At 42.7% G+C, this 26,168-nt stretch overlaps 1 protein-coding gene across 2 annotated transcripts in view; it reads right to left on the bottom strand.

Annotated features, from left to right (window-relative positions):
• TMEM94 (transmembrane protein 94) overlaps nucleotides 1–26,168 on the bottom strand; it is a 2,655,014-nt gene that overhangs the window by 886,601 nt on the left and 1,742,245 nt on the right. For both annotated transcript variants that reach the window (XM_044084945.1, XM_044084944.1), the window contains one exon: nucleotides 22,861–23,042. In XM_044084945.1, coding sequence (XP_043940880.1) covers nucleotides 22,861–23,042 — 182 coding nt within the window. The remainder of the gene's footprint in view (nucleotides 1–22,860; nucleotides 23,043–26,168) is intronic.

A 26,168-nucleotide genomic window follows, 5' to 3' on the forward strand; every position in this document is an offset into this window, starting at 1 on the left:
AGTGATTGCTAGTATATCAGGAGATTGCGCAGTCATCCAAGCATGCAACTCAGAGCTTTTGTTGCACATGCTTTGTGTATGTTTACTGAAATAAATTTAATCACATTTTGTGTACCTGGAATATGGGTTGAAGATGTGAACTGTGACATGTTGGGACCAGGGTTAGGGTAGAAGTTACCACAGAGCAGGAGATTTTCAAGATTGTGTAGTAAAGACAGGATTTCATTTTGGTTAAATTGTCAGTAAGTGTAATGTTAAGCAGGTACAGCTGCATCTGAAACAGTTTGGGTTTAAAGAACAGCATATTGCCTGTGTGAAAGACATGAGCAGTGATGGGTAGGGAGTAGTGATTTGTGTTATTAGTGTAACAGTTAATGTCTGTAGGAGAGCTTAGAACAGGTTGGATAAGGACCAGATATGATGATAGTGAAGAGAGGCAAAAGAGCGTTAGTGATAGGAGAGTAAGGAGAATCATTTTAGATAAAGGATTATTAGAGAGTTAATCATATAAACTACTTAAAGTGGATAATTTGAGGACAGTAATAACATTTGTAGAAATGAAGGAAGGGGAGTAGTATGCAGAAAGGGTGCTAGTGTGATATTAAAAGGAATATGTTGAGAGATAGAGTGTATGGACGAGGAGGGTGGAGCTAAAAGAGGAAGGGGATGATGGGGTGGAGCTGGCAGAGAAAGGGCTGTGGTGTGGACAGCTTTAAATGCAGAGGTAGAAGGGGTGGGAGGGATTAGAGGGAAGGGTAGGGGAGCAAAGTGAAATCAGAGGGCGAACAAAGCAGGATGACACCACAGAGAACAAGAAGCAGCAGGTAAGTACTCAGAAAAAAATATCAATGAGGCTGCAACAAATCTATTTAAGATGCTGGATATAGGGTCGGTTAAGTATTTGGTGAAAAGTAATTAGAAGTTATGTACCTACCATAACGTTCCATGTTAGTTGTCTTCTCTCGCCTTCTTTCTTGCTGGATGGGTTCAGAGCCGATCCTCGGCTCCGACTCGGCACTTGCTTTAGCTCGAGAACTCCTTTTAACAGCTCGAGGCACACTATATCCCATGATGCAAGGCGGAACTACCTCAGATCTCGTTTGGCAGCTAACTGACCCTGCTAAAGACTATCCTAACATAATTAGGAACCATGGTTCCTAAAAGAAGTCCTCATAACAATGCTCCAGAGGAAGCAATCTAATAGGAACTCTCCAAGATCTGTCCAGGCCAGGGGGAAGGAGGGAGGGGCCAAGAAAGAAGGCGAGAAGACAACTAACATGGAGCGTTATGGTAGGTACATAACTTCTAAATGTTAAGTTGTCAATCTCGCTTCATTCTTGCTGGATGGGACAGCGTCCTAGCACCTGTATCCCGGGTGGCTCAATGGAACAGACTCTTGAGAACTGTGGAACCAAAACTGGCCCTATCTCTGGAGGCCAAATCCAACTTGTAATGAGACACAAAGGTATGAGGCGTGGCCCAAGTAGCTGCTGCACAAATAGTGTCAATGGGAAGTCTATCCTGAAAGGCTACAGAAGTGGATAGACTCCTGGTCGAATGTGCTTTTGGCTTAGAAGATAGTTGTTTGCCCCTTAGAGAGTACACATAGGAAATGGTGGAAGTCAACCATCTAGATAAGGTCACTTTAGAAACTGGAAGACCTAACCTGTTTTCTGCATAGGAGACAAACAATTGGTCTGATTTTCTAATTTGTTTAGTCCTATGCAAGTAGTACCTGAGCTGACGATGAACATCCAAAAATGCAGCTTCTGTTCAGCTCTGTCAGAATAGTTAGGAAAGAAAACTGGTAGATCAATAGATTGGTTAATATTGGTTTGAGATACAACCTTGGGAAGAAAGGAAGGGTTAGTTCTAAGCGAAACCCTATCCTTATGAAAAACCAGATAAGGTGAACGAATACAGAGGGCCTGAATCTCAGAAACTCTTCTTGCAGAAGTAACAGCCAGTAAAAATATAGTTTTCCACGTCAATAACTTTAAAGAACATGTAGCAGACGGTTCGAAGGAGGTAGAATTAGGGATGCCAACATTAAGTTTAGATCCCATTGCGGAGGAGGATGTTTCACAGGCGGTTTTAGGAGAAAAACTCCTCTTAAAAGGCCTTGCATAACCTATGAGACATGATGTTATTGTCATGCAAGCCAACATGATACTTGGAAATAGCAGCCAGTTGTACTTTGACTGTAGATGACGAAGATCCTGAATGAAAAACCTCCGCCAGGAAATCCAAAACAGAATGTACAGGAGCGGTAAAAGGATCAATATTTCTGGCGTTTTCCCAAATTGAAAAACGTCGCCACTTGCTAGCATAAATAGTTCTAGTGGACGACTTTAAAGAAGACACTAAAATGTCTCTGACTGAGTCAGAAATCATTGGTAGCCTGGCTAGGGAAGGAAGTGGAGCAACCAAGCAGTGAGGTTGAGAGAATGAATGGCCCGGTGCTGCTGACCCAACTGGTGGATCAAAAGATCCGGAACTGGGTCCAGATGCCAGGGCTGCACCAGAAGATGATGATGTAGAGACGGAAACCAAATTTGTCGAGGCCAATATGGAGCAATGAGGATCAATTTGGCTCTCAAAACGGTGGCTTTCTGAATGACTTGTGGAATCAATGGAAAGGGAGGAAAAGCATAAAGAAGTCCCTGAGGCCAATCCTGGGTTAGAGAGTCTCTCAAGGGTTGGCCTGGAAGGAAATAGTGTGAAGTAATCTGGGCACTTGCTGTTTTGAGGGTAGCGAAAGATCGCAACAAGGGTGCCCCACTTCAGAAAAATCTGATCTACTACAGATTGCTTGAGAGACCACTCGTGAGGCATCAGAATAGATCTGCTTAGCCTGTCCGCCAATAGGTTGGACCTGCCGGGGATGTGCGTTGCTATCAGAAACCGCTGAGAAGAGATCGCCCATTGCCAAAGTCTGAGAGCTTCTCGACATAAGGGATAGGACCTGGTTCCGCCCTGTTTGTTGATGTACCAGACCACGGACATGTTGTCCGTCTGTACTGCAATAGTCCCGTGGGAAGAAAGTCGTCGAGGGCTTGCAACGTTAAAAGCACTGCTCTCATCTCCAGGACATTTATGTGCAGGTGGTATTCTATGGGTTGCCATGTCCCGTGGACCATCCTGCCCTGATAATGCCCCCCCCACCCGATCAGGGAGGCATCCGTGGTGACTGTGGCAACTGGAGGAGGGGGAACAAAGGGTCGGCCCTGATGAAGAAGAGGGGAAGATATCCACCAACGTAGATGAGCCCTGCACGACTGTGTTACCAAGATTTCGTGTCTCATGGGCAGATCGTGGTACGACCACTGCGTGAATAACATCCACTGCAGGAGACGGATGTGGAAGCGAGCCAGTGGAAGAAGAACAATGGCCGCAGCCATTAGGCCTAGAACTTTCAAGACAAACCTGGCTTTGATCTTGTTGCTTAGTAACAGAAGCTGAACAAATTTCTGGATGTCCAGAATCCTTTGATCTGTTAGCCTGGCTAACATTTTGACAGTATTTAACTCTGCGCCTATAAAGGTGATAGATTGGCAAGGCAGCAGAGAGGATTTTTCGAAATTTACCGAAATTCCTAGTTTCTTGCAAAGCTGTAGGGTGTAGTCTCTGGACCGAAGAAGCTGATGCTTGGTTGTGGCGGAGAGGAGCCAGTCGTCCAAATAAGGAAACACCTGGAATCCTCGACGTCTCAGGTGAGCTGTGACCACTGCCATGCATTTGGTGAACACTCTGGGGGCTGAAGTGAGGCCAAAGGGCAGTGCTCTGAATTGGTAATGACTGGCTACCAGCAGCGGAGAAACCTTCTGGAGCATCTGTGAATCTTTATGTGATAGTACGCATCCTGAAGGTCTATAGAGCACATCCAGTTGTCCTTGCCCAGAAAGGGCAGAATGGATTGCAGCGTGACCATCCGAATCTTGCCTTTTGACAGACTTGTTTAGTCTGCTTAGGTCTAGTATCGGTCTCCAATCTCCCGTCCTTTTGGGGACCAAAAAGAATCTTGAGTAGAAGCCGGATCCTACTTGGTCTGCCGGCACTGTCTGGATGGCTCTTTTTTCCAGGAGTTTTCAAACTTCCTGTCTTGCCAAATCCCTTTGACCGGGTGAGATGTCTGGAAGGGATTGTAGAGGTACGGAAACCTTTCAAGGGGATTTTGTAACCCTCGGATATGATCGACTGTACCCACTTCTCTTGGGATAGGGATTGCCAGGCTACTGGGTACAGCGAAATTCTTCCCCCGACTGCCCCCAAGGGTGGACAGTCGGGCAACACCTCAGGGATGCTGAAAGGGCTTCTCAGGAAGAGACTCCCTGTTGCCCTGGTTCTGAGGACCCCCTGCCTCTAGAGGCGTCTATTATTGTTACCCCTCTGCCTCTGGGGTAAACTGACCACGTGTGTCCGGTGTAGCTCCTTGGGCTTTACGGAACCACATCTTCCCCTTCTGACCCTTGGGATATGGTCTAGAAGGAGTGGAAAACTGGACTCCAACGGCAGAAAGAGTTTTACCGTCCTGCTCACATCTGGTCAAAGTATCCTTCACCTGAGGTCCGAACAAAGCCGAACCGTCAAAGGGGTGTTGGTGAAGGACGCCTTAAAGGGGTCCATAAAATTACACAGCCGCATCCAGGCTTGGCGTCTAAGAGCAACCCCTGTGCCTGCGGCCCTGCTCGCTCCATCGGCCGCATAAGATATGAGCCGCATGGAGGAGTTAGATATGGAATTCAGGATAGCAAGCTGTGAGGCAATCTTTTCCTGAGCCCCAGCAGCAGAAGGATCCTGGACAACTTCTCCCAGTTCCTTGAGAATATCTCGTTGAAGCCTGGTGAAGTGACAAAGGTAATTCAGCGAGCATAGCAAAGGTCGCTGAAGAAAACATCCGCTTTCCATACCTGTCCATGGTCCTAGAATCCTTATTAGGAGGATGGACAGGCACTGAAGGATCCGCCAGTTCCTTCTTAGTGGCCGCCACCACCATAGCATCCACAGAGACACCTTTGGACAGGAACTGTTTATCCGAAGGGGCCGTGATGAACTTGGATGGTCTCCTGGGAACAGGTTCCACAGAATCTGGAGCCGCCCACGCCTTCCGAGCCACTACCTGCATGAGTGGGTCGAAAGGCGAGACACCAGGAGGTGGAGGGTCGGGATCCAAAAGCCTCCAGGTATACCGACTCATCCTCGGAGGGGTCAATGGAGGGCCAATTCCCCCTCTGTTTGAGGAGCTCAAGGATGTCTGAAAAGGAGACATCCTCAGAGGGGCACCGTGAGGAACCCTCCGACTCATCTAAGTCGGTATCAGATGTAGTAGACTCAGGGGAGTCTGTGTGTTTCCTCTTACACGTCCTCTTCCGAGGGGGTTCCCCTGCAGGATCAGGAGAAACCTCGGAAGAGGAGGAAATTCCCAGTGGGGAAACCTGGGGCGATGGATCCCTGGGCCTGAGAGCAAGAGGCTGGCAAGAGGCATCTGCAGGCACTGATGAGGGAGGAGCTAGAGGGATAGACCGTTGACCAGGCTCAGAGGCCAGGACACTCCTCATCACCTCAAAGGCTCCTCTCCCCGGGAGACCGGAACACACCGCTCGAAGAAACAGGAATGGTCGGCTCCAAGGAGAGAGAAGGCTCCGAGGCCGATGTCGGCGCCGAGCTTACCAAAGCCGAAGCCCGAGAGGGACAGCGGGTCGGACAAGGGTCCGATGCCACTAGCCCCTCGGAGCCGACAGTGGAAACCCGGCGACCGGACCCTCCAAGGAAGGTCTCAAGGAGGAGATCGGAGCCGAAGACGCGGAGCGAAGGATGTATCGGCTCCGGCATCGAAACAGTCGCTGTCCCAAGAGCTCCGGCTCCGAACTCTGGTGTGGAGTCGGAGGAGGAATCTCAAGAATGGGGCTATAGCGAAGTCTGTTGAGACGGGCTATGGAGCATTTGGGCCAGTGCCTGAGACTTCAACAGCCTGCTTACCACCCTCTCCAAATCGTGGTCAGACAGCCTGGAAGATCTCGAAGATCGGCTCCGATGGCTCCGCTCCGACAAAGAGGAGATCCCGGGCCGAGTGAATACTTAGTATAGAAGGGGACCGGGATCTCTTACGGGTCGAAGCCATCGGAGCCGAAGTCCCTTGAACCCCAGATGGAGCCGAGGATATCTCGGCTCCGATGCTGATAAAGTGTCGGCTCCAGCCGAGCCGACAAGGCCACAGTAGTCAGGGTATCGGGCGGTCGGCACCGAACCCACTACTCTAACAGAAGAAGTATCGACTCCAGCCGGAGCCGATATCGGCTCCGACAGAGCCGGAGCCACCGGAGGGGGCTTGGACACTGTAGCCTGAACCTTCGGTGGCTTAAGAGGTTTTCCTGCCCCTGACTTAGGAGGAGAACCTTCAGGTTTAAGTAAACCTCGGAGGATTAATTTGTTCCTCCTTTCCTGCAGGACTCTCTGGCTAAAAGCATGGCACAACTCACAGGAGTCCTGCAGGTGCAAAGGCCCCAGGCAATAAACACAAGAAGTGTGACCGTCTGTCAGAGACATTTTCTGACAGCACTGGTCACACTTCTTGAAGCCTGAGACCTTGCCTTCTTTTGACATCCTAGAAGGGAAACACAAACAGTCCCAACAAACACACCAATTAATCCCTTACACAGACACACAGGAAGGGAATAACTTGGGGAACTAGGCCTGACTAAAACTTTAAACTGAAAACTATTTATAAAAGTTAAAAAGGAAGGGAATAGGGTGGGCTGTAACTAAATACAGGCTAATCTAACACTAAAGGGAAAAAATAAACCCCTAACTGAACTTTTTCTTCTTTTACAAGAAAAAACTTACCTCAGCTGGCAAAGGAGACCTCTTTCGCTAAGCGGCAAACGAGATCTGAGGTAGTTCCGCCTTGCATCATGGGATATAGGGTTGCCTCGAGCTGGTAAAAGGAGTTCTCGAGCTAAAGCAAGTGCCGAGTCGGAGCCTAGGATCGGCTCCGAACCCATCCAGCAAGAATGAAGGCGAGATTGACAACTTAACATTAAGGGATATAAGGGTACATTTACTGTTTATAAAGAAAATCAGCTTAAAGATGTTTGGTACTCCTTAACTAAGCACAGTGGAATCAGAAATTAATGCAAGTACAATTCCTAATTAAAATAAGCTGGGAGGGGGATGGGGGGTGTGCACACTACATAGACTGCAAGTACAATAAACACATTTTATTAAACACAACTACTCAAGGTAAACAACACTGCATATTAAAAAGCCAATTAAAGGAAAAAACATTTATACACACTTTCTTATTTATACAGCGTTTTGGCAGGTTTGCAGAGAGCTTGCAGGTGAATTTTGATGTTTAAGTCCAGTGTGTTTAAAATCATCCAGGGGGCACCTTGCAGTGTAGAGATGGGAGGGTGACAGAATTTAGTGTACACACTCTCAGGAAAAGACTAAAAGGGGAGACCAGATTTTACAGAGACCAGAGTGAAAGTGAAGATGCAATACTTATCTACATCATGACTGTCTAAATATGAATTGTCTTTACTTAACAATCCTTTGCAGATTCTTCAATGTCCACCACTTAATCCGGTTTCTTTAATCTCTACAGTGGACAAAGGACAGCCCCATAACTGTGTTGTTGTTAACTCTGTGCTTCCTCCTAGGTTAGATTTAAAAGATGCTCCATTACAGAATCCAGAATTGCTTCTTTTGCCAATGACTCCAGTGCTTGAAGAAAAGACAGAACACTAGTAGGAGCCTTTTGTATTTGTACTCAGGTCAGAATTTTACTAACTGGTGGATTAAATGCAAATGTGCTCGCTAAATCAGCTGAAATTGTCGCTACTACTGAAGCCTGTAAAACTGCCAAAGATAGGTCATTTACTATTTTCACAGACTCTTGTTATACTTACGGTGCAGTTCAAGATTTTTGGATACTTTGGAGAAAAAGGGGGTAATTTGACTTCAGCATGGACTGTTATTAAAAATGCTGCTTTTGCTTACAAACTATTAAATGTATTACTGCTACCAAGAGAAGTGGCAGTGGTCAAGTGCACTGCATACAAAAATTATGATTTATAGAGGCAATTGCTTTGCAGATATGATATGGTGGCAAGCCAAGTCGCATTATCTTATCCTGTTCAGGCTTCGTTTTTTGCAGCAATTTCATGAAACTAACAATATTATTTGTTTGCAGGAACTGTTATATTTTCAGAATCAGACTGAAGATTCTGAACAGGTGAGGTGGATACATGATGGCTGCAGCCATTCTCCAGACCTTTTGTGGCACCACCAGGATGTGCGGTTAGTAGCACTACAAAATGTCCTAGCTCGGTTAAAGCCTACCACTTACCTTTTCATTTTCTCAAAATACTTTAATAAAACAGATTTCAAATGGCTGGTATGCCCCTCACCTTTCGGAAGTCAATCAACATTTTGTTAATACATGTAACATATGCTGTGTACCTGAACGGATACAAACTTAGGAAAAAAGCCTTGGGAGCCACTTTGTACTATTCAGTGGGATTTTATTGAGCTCCCACAGAAACAAAAGTTTAAGTATATGCTTGTAGTAGATGCTTTTAAATGGATGGGTAGAAGCTAATCCTTGTGCAAAGAACAATGCCAAAACAGTAGCTAAAATGTTTTCACAAAGATTAATCTCAACATTTTGTTGCATTGAGTCAGAACAGGGCACACATTTTACTAGATAGGCAATACAACAGATTAGTAAAGCATCGACTGCCAAACTGCAGTACCACTGCCCATACAGGTCACAGGCCTCAGGGACTGTAGCAAAGGCAAATTAAACAATGTATGATTGGCTAAGCTATGTGAGGAAATTGGTTTAAATGGCCGGAAGCTTTACCTTTAGTTTTATTTATATGAGAAGTGCACAGTTAGTACTGCTAGAAAATTGTCCTCCATGAGAATGCCAGCTACACCTCTCCCTACGAATCTGGAGTTACAGAATGTAGAGAAATCATTTTTTGTATTGCAGGTCTCTGTGTTCTATTTTACAGAGTTATAACAAAAACTACAGTTGTGTACACTTACCATAAATGTAGATGTTCGAATGTGTTCACTGTTGCAGTCATCACATTTGGGTTATCTGCTTGCAGTAGCCCTCAGTCGGTCTGATTAACAAAGTCTTGGATCCTGCATCAGTTCTTGTCCCTTCTTCCGTGACATCAGGTCGTCAGGGGTATAAAACATGCAGCAGACACCATTACATCAGTTTTTCTTGCCCCAGATGTCGGGTGCCCCCCTAATGGGAAACAATAAATCTATAAATATACAAGGATATACCTCCAACAAAAAAGCAAATACACCAAAAAGCTTTTGAGCATAGTAAAGGAGAGTAGAGGTCTAGCCAAAAGAAGTAAGGGGGCTGGAGGGAGGGTAACCAGGACTGCAACAGTGAATACACTCGAACATCTACATTTATGTTAAGTGTACACAACTGTACTATGTTCTTCATTTTTCACTGTTGCAGTCATCACATATGGGTAGATTCCCAAAGCTAAGGATGGAAGGAGGAATTTAGATAACATTAGGACCAGCGATAAGGCCCTGCAATACTGCAGTGACAAAGCCAGCTCTGGATTTAGAGAAAATTGGCAGATGGTAATGCTTGGTGAAAGTATGTACAGAACTCCAGGTAGCAGCTTCTAGGATGTCCCTGGTAGGGACGCCTCTGAGAAAGGCTGCAGAGGTAGATGCAGCCTTGGTTGAGTGGGGTCTGATCCCCTGTGGGATAGGTTTTCCATGGTGCTTGTAGCAGAAATTAATGCAATGGCCTATCCATTTGGAAATGGTTTGCTTTGAAATAGCCTTCCCCTCTGCCCCTGCAGCAAATGCCACCAGCAGCTGTATAGATTTCCTTTGAGGTTTAGTCTTGTCCAAGTAGAATCTAAGTTGTCTGTGGACATCTAGGGAGTGCAGTATCCATTCCCCTTTGTTCTGTGGATTAGAAAAGAAGGTTGGCAAATGAATGGACTGATTAAGGGCCACAGTGGATACCACCTTGGGCATGAAGGAGGGGTTGGTCCTGAGGGACACCCTGTCCACATGAAAGATGATGAAAGGCTCCATTGCCATAAGGGCCTGTAGTTCAGATACCCTTCTTGCTGAAGTGATTTCTAAAAGGAAAGCTGTTTTCCAAGAAAGGAATTTTAAGTCTGCAGTAGCTGCTGGCTCGAAAGGAGGAAGAGTGAGTTTCTCCAATACAAAGTTAAGGTCCCAGGCTGGAGTAGGAGCTCTCCTGAGTGGTCGTAAGTTTTTGGCCCCTCTGAGGAACTGCTTAAGCAGTGGATGAGAGAAGAGGGGAGGTTCCATGTTATAATGAGCTAAAATGGCTGAGGCATGAATTTTGATGGAGGAGAAAGACAGGCCCTTGTGAAGCATCTCAGTTAAGTATTGTAAAATCTGAGGTAAATTGGGCACTGCTGTACTCATCCCTTGAGATTGGTCCCAGGCACAGAATCTTTTCCATTTTTCAGCATAAGATTTTCTAGTACTAGGCCTCCTCGCCTCTAAAATGACATCCATACTGGTTAACTGAGGGATGGTAAAGGAGAGATTAGATAATTAGCCAGGCTGCTAGGTTCAGTGTTTGAAGCTGAGGGTGCAGAATCTGGTTCTCCTGCTGAGACAATAGGGTAGGAGTCTGAGGCAGGTGCCATGTGGCCAACAGTGGCACACTGCGCAAGAGGGGGTAACTAATGTTGGCGTGGCCAGTCTGGTGCAATCAAAATCTTCCTTGGTTTGTCTTGTTTGATCTTTAGTAGTACTTTGGAGAGCAGAGGCAGAGGAGGAAAGGCATAAATTGATAGTTTTTTCCAGCTGAAGGACAGAGCATCCACTTTCCAAGCTTGTTTGTGGGGAGTCCTTGTGCAAAATTTATCCAATTGATAGTTCTGGGGGGAAGCAAACAGGTCTATATCTGGGCTCCCCCATTTGCTTGTCAACATGTTGAAAATCCTTGGCTCCAGTTTCCACTCGTGTGGATCTATGAGGTTTCTGCTTAGTTCGTCTGCCAGTGTATTTAGTTTTCCTGGCAGGAATTGAGCTTGTAGATGCACTTGGTAGCTCAGGGCTGTGTTCCACAATGCCATGTCTAGTCTGCAGAGGGGGTAAGAATGTGTACCCCCTCCCGCTTGTTTATGTACCACATAACAGTGGTGTTGTCCATCTTTACCATTAATTGTCTTGGAAGAATATGGTCCTTGAAGGCTGTCAGAGCATTCTGTACAGCTAACATTTCTTTTTGATTGATATGCAGGTGCATTTGACGTGGGTTCCATTTGCCCTGAATGCACTTCCCTGCCAGGTGAGCCCCCCATGCATAGTCTGATGCATCTGTTGTTAGGGTTTGGATGGCAGGGGGTAGTGTGAATTAGTCCCTTGTTTTGGTGGCAGGTCTCTGCCCACCAAAGGAACTCTAGGTGTAGGCAAGGGATGATAAGAATCATTGCTTCTAGATCCTGAGAATGTTGACACCATAGGCTTTTTAGATACCATTGTAGTTTCCTCATATGCAGTCTTGCATGTGGAATTAGAAGAATGCAGGAGGCCATGAACCCAAGGCTTGTAGTATTTGCCTTGCAGATAGCAGGGTTTTTGTGGCCACTTGTTGGAAGTAGGTTGTCAAATGAATTTGTTTCTCTGGCATGAGGAAAGCCATCTGGGAAGTTGTATTCAAGCTTGCTCCCAGGAATATAACTTGTTGACAGGGTACCAGGTGTGATTTATTTTCGTTTATGGTGTAGCCCAGACAAGTTAGCACCCTTTGTACAAATGCCAGATGATTCAAAAGTATGTCCTGGCTTTCTGCCTAAATTAGACAATCATCCAGGTATGGGTATATTTGAATATTTATTTGCCTGCAAAATGCAATGACTGGATCTAGGCACTTTGTGAATACCCTGGGTGCAGTAGATAAGCCAAAGGGCAGTGCAGAGAACTGATAGTGCGTGTAGCCTGCTTTGAAGTGTAGGTATCTTCTGCAAGATTCCCTAATTGGGATGTACAGGTATGATTCCTTTAAATCCAGTGTTGCCAACCAGGCGTCTTTGCCTAACATAGGAGCAACTGGTGAAGAGTTAGCATCTTGAATTTTGGAATCACCAAAAAGGTGTTTAGAGTAGAAAGGTCCAGGATAGGACGCAATGAATTGTCTTTTCTGGGTACCAGGAAAAGTAGAAACCTTGTCCCTTTTCCTCCTCTGGTACCAATTGGATAGCGCCCATGCTTAAGAGAGAAAGTACTTGTTTTTGAGCCTCTGACCACTGATTTGGGGGTAGATCTGGCCACCCGCTTGGTGTTGGTAACGTGTGGAAGTGAAATCTTTATCCCTGGGACACTATATTTAAAACCCATTTGTCCTGGGTAATGAGTTCCCAGTTCTTTGCATGAACAGCAATCTTTCCTCACAAAGGGGCAGTCAGTTGAGAAGTGCTTGGAAGTTTTAAAAAGAAGTAATTGAGACAGTTTACCATAGGGGAAGATTTATTACTCCCAGATTTGGCAGTGGAGGCCCCCCCCACTGCTTAGTCCTGTGCATACCCTGGGACTGAAGCCAGGGAGCTCTGCTGGATCTGGGTTTGGGCTGAGAAGGTCTGGAAGAGGCAGGAAAGGACCAATTCCTGGAAGGCCAATGCCTACTAAACCTTGGAGGTTGTACTTGTAAAAAATCTTTAACAGTTTGCATAGATTTAGCTTTTTCCTCCATCTTTTTAAGAACTTCTTCTGCCTTGTTGCCAAACAAGTGGTCCTGGTTTAAGGGAGCCTCCAGTAATTTTGCTTTAACATGATCTGGTAAGGATAGCTCCTTAAGCCAAGCATGCCTTCTAAGTACAGACCCAGTTACAGCAGCCCTGCAAGATGGCTCTAGTGAATCAAAACCACACTGCAAAGTATGTTTTCCAACTAGTTCAGCTGAATGCAATAAATCCTGTAAATCCTTATTTTCAGCACAATCAGGAATCATCATCATTTTCTGTTTAAGCAATCCAGTAATATGCTGCTGATACTTTAACATATGAAACTGGCAGTTTAAGGCCCTAACGGCCAAAGTTGCAGAAGTGTATACCTTCTTACCCCATCTACCCAGCGCCCTGGAGTATCTATCAGAGGGGGGTAGGATTTTTGGCAGTAGTAGCTTTAATGCCCTTCAGTCCCTGTGAAATGGTCTCAGGATCCGCAGTAGGATTTTTAAAAAGGAACTTATGAGAGTCAGGGACCCTGTAATATCTATCAGGTTTTCTGGGAGCAGGAGGTAAAGAGTCAGGGGCCAAGTTAGATTTCAAAAAGGCATCATCAACAATGTCTAGTACAGGAGGTATGGCTAAAGGCCTGTGCTGGGGCAGGAGTAAGAAATCCCTAAGCCTCTTTTTAGAATCAGAGAAATCCTGACTTTCCCAATGAAAATGCTCCCTGAGAGTATGCAAGGTTTCACCAAAAGAGAAATCCTATTGGGGGGGGCAGAGGAAATAGAGTCCTCAGCATCAGAATCCTCAAAGGCAGATAAGGGTAAATCCTGGTTATCAGAGGAAACAGAAAATTCAGAACCCTGGTCAGACGTATAAGCAAACTCAGTCCTAGGTCTCTTAGAGGGGGGAGGCTGGCTTCCCGATTAAAGTAATAAGGTCTTCAGCCATTCTTATCATTTGTTTTTTTTTTAGGCATGGAAGCCTGACCATGCAGTCTGGGCATCTGTTTTCTAGGCATGGTTTGAGTTTTAGGCCTAGAAGAAGAAGATGGAGTCGGTTTAATATGCAAGTCAGTAGGCCTGAATACACCCTCAGAAGGCGGTGCCTGCACAGTGGCTCCGGACTCATCCAAGGTAGAGACATCTGTAGATTCCACAGTTGAAGCATCTCGCGGCATACCGGACTCCGAATGGGTCTCAGTAGAGGCCTGCAAATCTAAAGTATCGGGTATCAGGGGCTGCGAAAGCACCTCACTGAGTACTGGCGGACTGACGACTAGCTTAACGGAAGCGTCGTCGGCAGTTTTGGACCTATGCGGTCTGTCTTTATCTTTACGCTTTTTCGGAAGATCAGTAGTCGGATGGCTTATCGAAGCCATTTCAGAATATGGAGAACGAGAGCGAAAGAATTTAGTGACAGATACAGCCCGACGACGAACAGTTTGGGCATTAAACAGGGCACAAAACCGAGAGTGAGGAACGTCGTGGTCTGGGCCTAAACAGGTGACGTAGTAAGAATGAAAATCTCTTGAGATATTTGCTTTCCACAGGCAAGACAATTATTAATTTTTTCTGACATCAGTTAGAGCAAGAAAAAAGGATCCTCAACGGGGTACTTAGCTTTAGAAGACTTCAGGTTTGAAATTCGAAAAACAAAAATTTCAGGTAGCGGCCGCTCGGCACTTGCGAACCTGCTTCTGCTTCGGGCTCTGCTCGGCAAGGAAAGCTGATGTAATGGCGACGGCTGCATGCTTTATACCCCTGACGACCTGACATCATGGAAAAGGCAACAGCATCCGACGCAGAAATCCCAAGACTCTGGTATTCGGGCCGACTACCTGCAGGCAGATAACCCAAGTGTGATGACTGCAACAGTGAAACACGAAGAACATCAGAGGCTTCATCATGGTTTTTGGACAATGGATAATGCACTGAATAACCAAAAATCATTTGTGAGGCTATATACAAGCAACACTTCTGGGTGGAGTTTATTTGGGAATTGACTTCATATGAACGAGCAATTCCCAACACCCATGTTTGCAGTTTCTTCAAAATCTTCACCAGCCCAAACATGCTCAATTTTCGTGTGAACCCACTGTTGGAGCAGCTACGGTGATTTTCATTATTTTATTTGTGTCTGCCATTCAGAACTGTGAGTACATCATCCTCTGGAACCAACAGAACTGTAAGTACATCATCCTCTGGAACCAACAGAACTGTAAGTACATCATCCTCTGGAACCAACAGAACTGTAAGTACATCATCCTCTGGAACCAACAGAACTGTAAGTACTTGACAGAGATTTCTTATTAGAGATAAACTTAATACTAAAACTAGGGACAAACATTTAGAAGGAGTTAAATTAAGAACACCTGAATGGCACCTAAGTTTAATACTTTTTCTGCTGCCTTATATACATATGCCAAGAGAAAGCAAGAGAATTACTATTCACATTTTTTCTTATCTCTGACTGATGTTCAATTATCCAATCCTTAAGCTTTCTTGTACTCTTGCCTATATGGAACCCAGGACATTTCATGCAAGTAGCTAAATAAACTATATTAATGGTGTTACAGGTAAGCAAAACATCTAAAAATATATAAATTTTTGTAATCGGATATATAAATTTATTATTACTAAATACAAATCTATAACAGGAGCAATTATAACAAGGTAATGTTCCAAGCCTATTACTTACTCCAGGTTTATTTTCATGATTTACATCTTTATAACAGAGGTGTTGTTTTAAATTGCGGCAATTTCTATACGCAAAATAGGGTTTATCCCCAATATACTGTTTTAATTCTGGCAGTGTCTGTAGAATTCCCCGATTTCTCAATACAACATTTTTAACTCCATTAGTTCTCCTATTAAAGGTAGTAACATAGTGCACATTACTCTGCCTTTGATCTGCAATATTTCCTTGATTCATAGTTTTCATAAAGTAAGGCTTGGCCACCCCTTCCCTCTCATTCATAACTTGATATGCAAGCTCATCTAAAGGTTTGCTATCATAGCCTCTGTCTTTAAATTCCTGTAACATGCTTTTCATTTGTTCGCTACATGTTTGTACATCTGTATTCAACCTACTGAACCTCAACAGCTGGCTCTTCACTATGCCTTTAAATATATGCCCTGCATGAATACTACTTCTACGAAGGTATCTATTAGCTTGCACTTCATTCCTAACTATGCTAATATGTAAATCATTACCCTGTCTGCCTATTTTAACATCCAGAAAATGGAGCTCTTCCTTAGAAAAATGAAGCTTAAATTTAAAAAGAACTAGTGGTTGTATCTAAATAACTAATGAACTCAAGTTCCTGTTGGTCCCCTTCCCAAATAAGGAAGATGTCTTCCACAAACCACTTGAAAGAGATCTAAGATGCAAATCTGGATGAAGAGTTAAAGATGTACTCAGCTTCCCATCAATTTAAAGCAATGTTGGCATTTGTAATGGTGACAGAGGTACCCATCCCCACTCCAGATACCTGATGGTACATCTGATTTTCAAAAATAAAGACATTACTTGTTAAGAGGATGTCAAGTAATTCACATAAGGTTTCAAATGTTCTTCCAGAAAAACAGTATTTCAACACAGAAAATCATGTACAATGTCAAAATAAACTATTTGGAAGGACAGTAAACAATGAATTAATATCAAGTGTTACAAACTGCATCACAAATATAACTCTTAATATGTTACTTATGCCCTGTATTCTTTTAGTGAGGAACCTTTGTAGACATTCCATTTACTGGATATGCCTGGTTAGGTACACACAAAAGGGGCACTGTACTCAATGATAGGTCTGATGAGTGCTGAATAGAGAGGAATAATGACTTCCTTGAACCTAGATGCCATACCTTTATTTACAAGTTGCACTGCATAGAATGATTTCCTTACTACTGTAGACATGTGATGGTCAAAGGCTAGATTACTGTCTGTGTGTATCCCCAAGTCTCTGACTACTTGGTCAGCTCTTAGGGATGTACTGTCAAATATATTTACCAGAGGTGGATGACTTACCGAAGGATGCAATTATGCATTTCTTGGCATTTAATTTTAGTCCATGGCACTGACAGCAGTTGTTTGTGTTGGCCCTTTCTGAAGAACATTTGTGTCACTGGGGGATTCAACGACCGCTCCTAATTTGCAATCATTTACAAATTTAGTCATCCAGAGGCCACTGACATTGGTCTTGATTTCAGAGAAGTAAATGACAAAAAGCAGCTGTCCCACGACAGATCCCTGAGGGAATCTGCTTGTGACTGACCTCTTTGTAGAAGTAGACTGCCCAGTTCTAACTTCCTGGATCCTGTCTACAAGTCAGCTAGCTATCCACTGGGTGACATAAGGGTTTATACCTAACCTCTCGAGTTTGTCAACAATGATTGAGTGGGGTGTTGTGTCAAATGTCTTGGCCAGGTCAAGGTAGGCAGTGTGAACCATTTTGTCCTCAACCATTGCTTTGCTGAATTTCTCAAAGAAGCCCACCAGGTACAGTAGAGCATGACCTAGCCTTGGTGATAACATACTGGGTTGGGTCCAGTGTCTGGAGGTTTCCTATATCATTACTGATCATTTCCATGATAATTCCTTCTATGGCTTCACATATGAGACTAGTGAGACTTATGGGTCTGCAATTTCCAGGGTCTGTAGATGGCCCACTTTTGTGCAAAGGGATGACTGCTGTTCTCCATTCATGAGGCACAAAGCCTCTTTGGAGGCTACAGTTAAACAGCAATTCCACACATCCTGATAGATCATATATTTTGTGCTATTTATAAGGCATCCTGGGACACTGTCTGAGCCCACTGATGCAGCGTTCTTGGCCCTAGAGAGAGAGCATTATGGACCTGTCCCCTCGTTTTGGCAGGAAGAGTTATATTTGATGTTATTTCCTGAGGGAAGGTTGAGGGAGAGAGAGGGGTAAAACTGGAGTTGAATTTCTTGACCAGCAGGTTTGCTTTATTTTCTGGCTCAGTACAGGTGGCTCCATTAACAATGAGCTCTGCACACAATTGTGTATTGCCTTTGAGGTTGATGACACAGCTAAAGAATGCCTTGTGGTTGTCCTTGGCCTGAGAGGGCAAATTTACCTCAAACTTGGCTTTGGTAGATTTTATTTGTGTCGTAATAACATAATAACATTCCCATCCTCAAACCCATACTCTCATGGCTATCACTCAGTATCAGCTATGAAACGATTCTATTAGGAGACATTAACAATGACTGGCTAAAACTATCTACAACCAGCCCATCTCTCACCATCAACCTACAAGGCTTTCATTAGCTACTTACTACACCTACTACATTCAATAAAAACAATAACAGTAGCTCCACTCAACTGGATCCTAACAAATAACCGTTATTAAAACCCTACTACCCTACCAGACTCCCTTACTGACTACCTTCTTATCAGAGTTCTTAGGCACACTGTTCAGATACCTAAATACCAGCTCTATAAAGATTGTTGCAATCTCTCCACTTTAAACAGTGAGACCTTAAATCACACGCTAAACTCTATAGACTGGTCAGTTCTGAAACACAGCCCACTAAATTATGCTGTCCTTCATTTCAATCGCACTTTTTTCTCCATTCGTGACTCTGGCTCTCAAAAGATACGCTCACTCTTGTGAAAAAAAGAGATAGCACCTAGAAACAATGGAATACAACTAAATCACCTTCTCTTCTCCAGACCTATAAAGTACTACATAATCTGGCTAAAAAACACATCAATATTGATAAGAAAAAGTTCTACTCCGATGCTCAACTCACCCATAAGTCTAACCCCCCCCCCCCAAAAAAAAAAATTGGCACTCTGTTAATAAGATCCTGCACCCAGGCAACCCTTCTACCTCCAGTCTCTACTCCAACAACCCCCCCTTGAAACTACCACTCTTCTATATTCATATTTCATTGAATCTATTCACAAACTCATCCATAACGCCAGAACAATAAACACACACACACCCACTCCACATTTCACCAATACTCCCTCTTTCACATTCGACCCCATTCCGACATCTTACATCATATCTTTCCTGCTTAAGCTGAAGCCATTAACCCACTCTTCTGACAACCTTCCCTCCTCCTCCTTAAACCAGCTACTCACTCAATAGCCTACCTCATCTCTATTCTGATCAATAGATCTATTCAAGAATCCACAGTCCCAGATATATGGAAATCATTCTTTATCACTCCATTACACAAGGGAGGCAATAGCAATGAACCATCCAACTACAAACCTATTGCTATCCCCTCTCTGCTAAATTCCTTGAAAAATCCATTCACAGACAGCTTAAGTACCTTCTAGATAATAACCTCCTAACCCCTATACAACATGGCTTCAGATCCCATCAGAGCTCATCTACTGCCCTAATGTCCTTTACTCAAACCATTGCCAAAGCCATGGACAAAAATTTACTGGTTTCTTGACCTTTCTAAAGCATTTGATACCGTATCACACTCCAAACTTCTCAATAAACTATCACAACTCAACATATCTCCCTCTACTATTAAATGGCTCAATAGCTATCTCACTAATAGACAACAATCAGTAAGATGGGAGGCTACCTACTCCCCTTACTTACCAATCCATACTGAGGTGCCTCAAGGCTTGATTCTTGGTCCTCTACTCTCTAAAATTTTCACACACCACCTGCATATTTCCTGCCCAGCATCCTCCCTCACACAATATGCAGATGACTCTACTCTTATTACCTGTTCTGATAGTTTCTCAAACCACCTCTCCGCTATTCAACATAGCTTCCTATCTGTAGGAAAATAACTAATCAACAACCAACTAATTCTAAATCCAAAAAAAAAAAAAAACAAAAAAAAAACAAAGCTACTACTCTTTCTTCCAAAAGCCCCCTAACCTCAAAACAATCTTCACCATTTCTTCTCTTGACAATACCATCATACAACCTGACCCATATACAAAACTTCTTGGTGTTATTATCGAGGACCAATTAAAATTTGATACCCATATTCAGCACTGTATCAAAAAGACCAATCAAAAACTCTGCCAACTCTACAGACATAAAAAATACCTAGCCCCTGATTCTAGGCAGAAACTAGCTCAGGCCTTCCTCCTCCCATGTCTACTTTATGCCTCCCCCATCTTTTCACATCTACAATATACCCTTCTGGCTAAACTCAGTTAACCATACTATAGTGTTGCAAGATTTGCTAATAACCAACCCTTCAAATCTCATCACTGCAATTCATTAAAACAACTCCAGTGGCTTGACTTCCCCCAGCACCTGCTTTACTCCCAGCTGCAAATGACTCATACTCTAATCTTAAAACCCCTTTCCTGTCCTGCTCTATCCTCACTAATATCACATTATACCCTTCCCAGAAGCTCTGATCAGCTCCTTCTGGACACCTATAAACCAAACAAAAACATTGGTAAACTTCTTTACAAATATAGTATTTCCCATCGTGGAACAAATGCCTCCTTAACATCCGAATAATTTCTAACATAAATCTCTTTAAATCCAAACTTAAAAACTTTCTCCTAAATGCCAGCACCTGACACCTCAATGATCCCACTTAAATCCCACCTCACCATATCTCTCAACTGTACAGATTTTCACAGAATGTCCAGACTTTTGCCTCATATTTTTCATTTGTTCCTCATAAAATGTGTTTTTCTGGCAAATCTTTTTGAAGACTGAAGCAACTAAATAATACTAAATAATGACAGACATTGGAGTTTCAGACTTTATATTTTTCAGAAAATATGAAATAATGCAAAACCTGTTATTCTAGCAACTTTCTAAATATTTAGGAGCAATATTTAAATTCTGTACCTACTTTTGGGCCTTTGTCTACCAGTTATTTCTGGCTTTGTCCAGATTTATTACACTGAGAGGTATGCACCTCACCACCTTACTACATCTCACTCTTTTAACACCCACCTATCGCAAGTGTCCTATCTCATTTGCATCTCCTTTTGTTGATTAAAAAAAAAATCTAACTTTTGTAGTGCATGCTATGCACATTATTGTAATGGTTATGCTAACTTCATTCTCAGGCCTTTTGTAAACTTTTAATGTTCTCATGTAAAGCACGTTATTGTAATGTTTGCCTAAAACTTCTTTGTCAGATGTTTTTCTTTTTTTGTAACTTTGTAATAACTGTCTGGAGCTTTTCTCCTTGGGTCTCCACTGAAAATGGGGCACTGGCTCAGTTGGACAAATCCGGTTAACAAATGGCAAATAAATAAAATAAATACATTTGTCTGGAGATTTGTTTGTTTAGTTTGATGAGACTGCTTTTATCCTGCTGAGTGCTGCACCTCCTAATTTTTGTAATGATTTTCTTCTGTCTGTTATACAGCCTATTTATGATGCAATTCCACCACGGGTTTTGTTTTTTTAGTTAGCTCTGTGCTTCTTCCTAGTGGGCACAGCTGCCTCTATGTACCTATTATCATTCTTGTATAGGATTTCTGTGAACAGTTTTGCATAAGCAGCAGTGTTTCTCAGGATTTATGGGGGCTTGAAATTTTGCCAGGTTATTATTTAATAGTAGGTAGCTAGCCTTAGAGTAATTCCTGAATATTCCAGGGTTAGCTGGGGTTCCAGGTTTCAATTTTACTTCAAAGAAGACCATTTTGTGGTCTGCCCTTACCAGAGAAGACATTATACTATGGGGGATGTGCAGCACTATCCCATATTAGTGAGGACCAGATCTAGTATGGCTGCACCCCTGGTTGGTGTACTGACAATCTGGTCCAGGGAGTTTGTGTTTACAAAATACAGGAATCTCTGTGCCTGTATATGCTGTTGTATATGCTTCCCAAGTAATAGTGGGGTAATTAAAGTTACCCATGAATATGGTATTGGGTTGGATGCTGAATGTTTCCAATAAGTTTAAATACATGGTATGGGTTCCTGGGTCATAGGGGGTAACCTATAGCTTGCACGGAAGTGGTATTGGATTTTGCCTACAGTGATTTGAATATGGAGAGGCTCAAGTGCATTGCCCTGTTTGACCAGCCTTGAAGTATATTTATTTTTGATGTAAATCGAGGCACCTCCACCTTTAGTACCTGTGTAGTAGCTGGTCTAAATGTATGGAAGGCATTATAACCAGCAGTGAGGGAGATGGTCAACAGACCATGCTGCTTTGGCAAGAATGGTCTCTGCAGCTTTAAACCATGTCTCAGTGACCAGACATACATCAGCATTCTCTAAGGTGAAGAGAGCTTCTAGGGAGTGGGAGTTTTTTGTTTATACTCCTGGCACTGAGCAGTAACACCTTTAGATTTTCTATGTCAGCATTGCTTAAAAAAGGCACTATAGGGGAGGGCAACGGTTTAGTTAAAAGTCTAAAGCCTAGAGGGGAGAGGTACAGACCATTCCTGCCAAAGCAGCATGGTTCATAGGTTCATAGGTTCATAGGTAGGTACTAGGCTATCTGCCAGAGGGCATTTATAAGCCTAGCCAGACTGTGTCAGCTTTCGCTGTCCCATTGATTAATTAACTGAGCCTCTGTCAAGAAGGCTTATCTCCTTCACTGCTGACAAATATTGCAACCCTTTAGAATGACACCAGAAACTAAGCCAATTATTGAAGTCAGTCATCTTTTGTTCATATTGTGGCATCATCCTTGAATAAGGTAAAATGTTGCTCAGTTCTACATACTGTTTTTTTTTTCAAGTGATGTACTGCATTCTTCTAGTTTAATATAAAGATGCAGTACTTTCAAACAGCTAAAACCTACAAATGAAACAAGCTTGTCTTCACAACTGTAATTTCTGTGAGAGAGATATTTTATACTGCTGACAGAAATAGGTATGGGATGTGTGATAGCTGATCATAATACTGTCAAATCATTATCAACAAAGTGAAACAGGTGTGTGTTGGGGGGGTGCCTGCACATGACTACAATTTCACAGCAGATTGGTAAAAGTTAAAATTATAACCAAAATAACCTCAGTTCTCTGCACTACTGAAACACAATTAGGCAGGGAGCAAGTCTTGCCTAGTGAGAATGGTGTCATTGTAAAAGGAAAAATCTATTAACTATGAGCTCAAATGAATGGTACTAGATATACAATTCTGAAATTGCACATGGGAATAATGGTCTACATGCATGCACTGCAAACAGCAGAACAGAAGTTATAATTCCTTACCTTGCTTTTAAGTTCATCCTCCATGGAAAAATATACAAAACGAATACAAGCATTGACCAGGCCATCTATAAGTCTCACAATATCTGGTCTTGCTTGGTACTGAGAAGACACCATTCCTATGAAGATTTGACCACTAAGTGCTTGAATACAATCTTCTTTCTCCACCACTTCACTAATGCCCTCTGAAATCAGAAGTCGAAGATAATGTTTAGTTTACACTGCACAACATCAGGTTAGTTGAAAAAAGCACATTATACAAAAAAGTGTAGAAGAGCCCCCACCTTGAAAATATATACCTCTTTCACTGGTGTTATTTTTGAAATACTGGGTCCTGTAAGCTGCAATGCTATCTTTAACGTGCAACGAGAAAAGTGGAAGTCACAAATATATACCATATCACATACAGAGCAAACTGTCAAACCAACATGCTGTAAAAGCTCACAGCATGAGTTCCACATAGCAAATATGTAGGATCTGTACTCATGAGCCACCTTCACTTATAATGGGCCTAAATGGCTGCTAGTTGTAGCACTTAGGAAATATTGTAACTCCAGTCGATAAACTGCATATTAACAGCTTTACACAGACTACTATCTGAAGTCCCTAAGCCAGACACCTACTCAACTATGGTGCGTCAGTGATGACATTTATGTACTACGAGACAGACTGAACTTCCTGCAATTAGTAAAACGTGAAAGAAAAGAACACAAAACAGTCACAAAAACCAGCACTGAGGTAAACCATTGGAAGAAAAAGTAGCAAACAAAGAATAAATTCCAAATACAGACAGGTTGAGCAAAAAGCAACAGCAGCACAGTTTATTTCTCACACATCACAAAGCTTACCTACAATATTCATTGCCTGCCATGGCTGAAGGAAAGAAAGATTTTCAAGCCACAGAAGTACTTGTAAGTAGTAGATAGTTTCTAGCTTTTGTCAAGAAGGGTTTGTGATACTCCAGTTGTCTGATAAAAGCTTCACTGTGCACATGCTCCATACATAATACAATATTTTCTTGTTCAGATTTAGTTAGTAGACCTTGACTACTAAGTCAGGAGAAGAGTTTCAAAAGGCTGTATTCACTTTTTTTTTTGACAATAGAGAGACACACACAGGGTGGGTATGCACCATTCCATATAATCGGCACAAAGTATAAGGTCTTTATAATGATTATACTGTCTTGTACTTGAAAAATGAGAACAGTCAAGTCTGCCACCCATATTTAAGTACAGCCACTGACATTATTGAGATCATGGAATTGTGGGGCTATGGACGCTTGTTCTTACCCCTCCACCCCCCAAGGTTGTGTGATCTCAGAATTAAGTACATTTACAGAGAAAGGGGAGGGGGTGGTGAATGATTTTTTTTCTAATAGTGCTAAAATCGACAATGTCTGATAGTGCAACATTTAACTAGCAGGTCTTAGGGGATTATGATGAAGAAAAGGAAGAACTAATTTTAACAGAGAAGAACATGCTGAGTAAGAAACCAGAAACCAATTAATTCTCAGCTAAAGTCACTAAGGAATAACTTGCATTTCAGAACATGAATTTCTAGACAATGCCTTTATTAGACCCATAAAGATGGCTCCAGACAGGAGGTCTTTTGATTTGTGCTTTGTACTGTCTTAATGACCTCAAACGCCTTTACATCTTATTGACTATAAACAAGACCCAGTACCACATCCTGGCCAACTACAGAATACCATGTCACTCATAATCAACAAGAGGTTAAACAAACCTAATCCCCTCAAAACGAGCTAAAAAAAAATATTGAGCTGAAAAGTATTTTTGGGAGATTTTACTTATCCATGCGATACTATGGCACTTGCAATACTACAAACAAATACGCACATTACTTCCTAGAGTTCATCAATGCAAACTTATAAGACTAGATTGCACTTTCCCCTACTAAAGGCTCCAATGTCTTTGATTTGGTAATCACAAACATAGATTTCCTACAATTAAAGCTTTACTGGCTAAGTCTGACCATAATACACTGATTTTCAAAATTAGAACTCGACACAAAGCCTAGTATCTACAGTGATTTTTTCCAAGGCCAATTTATTTCAACTGGATGATGACCTGATACATTTTATGACACCTTCTCTCTTTGAGGACTCAATAGCAAACAAAGCTACAATCATTGAAAGTTTCCATTTATACTTCAACTCCTGCACCAAGACCTCATTCCCATTTCTTATCAAGGAGAGTGCCAACTTTAGAAATAAGCCTCTTTAGTGGAACTCCAGCAAAAATAAGCTATATAACAAAAGAAAAAACTCTTCCTTACCATACCTCACAAACTCTGGAATATAAACAAATAGATTGGGAAAAAAAGCATCCTTACAGGGATAGGTATGAACTGAAAATCGCCAAGTCTGTCAGACAACCACAAGTTCTTCTCAAACTATGTTAGGAAATTCAAAAATAATATTAAAAAATGCTCAGAGTTGATGCATAACTACATTGCATCTCTGAAGGCATATTCAGAATATTAGCAGAAAAATATGGTGCAAACTTCACCCCCCCACCCCACCTTATCTCCATACTACTGACTCCCCTCCCTCACCACAGGAAAACGTCCCCATCAACTATTTCCCTACAGCAAGTCTTCAAAGTTCTCTGTGAAGTGAAAAACACTAGCTCCACTGGTCTGATTAATGTATCTGGGTGTTTTCCTGCCAGTCAGAGTCCATGTCTCACTGACCCAATCCACAATCTGTTTAACCTCAGGTTTTCATGCAGCTTTTGTGCTTGAGGCATGGAAAACATGTGCAATAATCTCCCTACATAAGAGAGGTCCCACCACTAATCCAGGCAACTACAGACCACAAGCGTCATCTACAAAACATTAAATGCATTATTACAGATATGAAAATAGGCTGTAAATGATCATCCCTGTTGAACTGACAGCCCAAGCACATGGGAAAAATGGGTTTGTGGATGGATGGATGGATGGATTACAGATACCAAAGGAATACAAATGGGAGCCTGCAGTTCTTTTACACAAACTAGTATGGATTCACAAAGGGTAGGTCTTGCCTGCTTAATTTCTTTGACCAAGTCATTAAGGGCCTTGTACACATGCAAATAAGTACACAACATACCTTAACCTCACTCAGGTCTCTCTCAACATTCCACAGCTGGACATCATAAGCATCATTAGTCTAAATGCAAACTTTTATATTAGATGGTGGACAGCAGACTGGATCACAAGCAGAATGTATCAAGTTAAGACAGTGGGCACACTGTCTTCAAAAAAGCCTGTTATCATGATGTCTTCCAGGGCTCAGTTCTCTGGCCACT

The sequence above is a fragment of the Protopterus annectens genome, chromosome 10.part0 (genome assembly GCF_019279795.1).
Source record: "Protopterus annectens isolate FY-2018-M chromosome 10.part0, PAN1.0, whole genome shotgun sequence".
Lineage (NCBI taxonomy): Eukaryota > Metazoa > Chordata > Ceratodontiformes > Protopteridae > Protopterus > Protopterus annectens.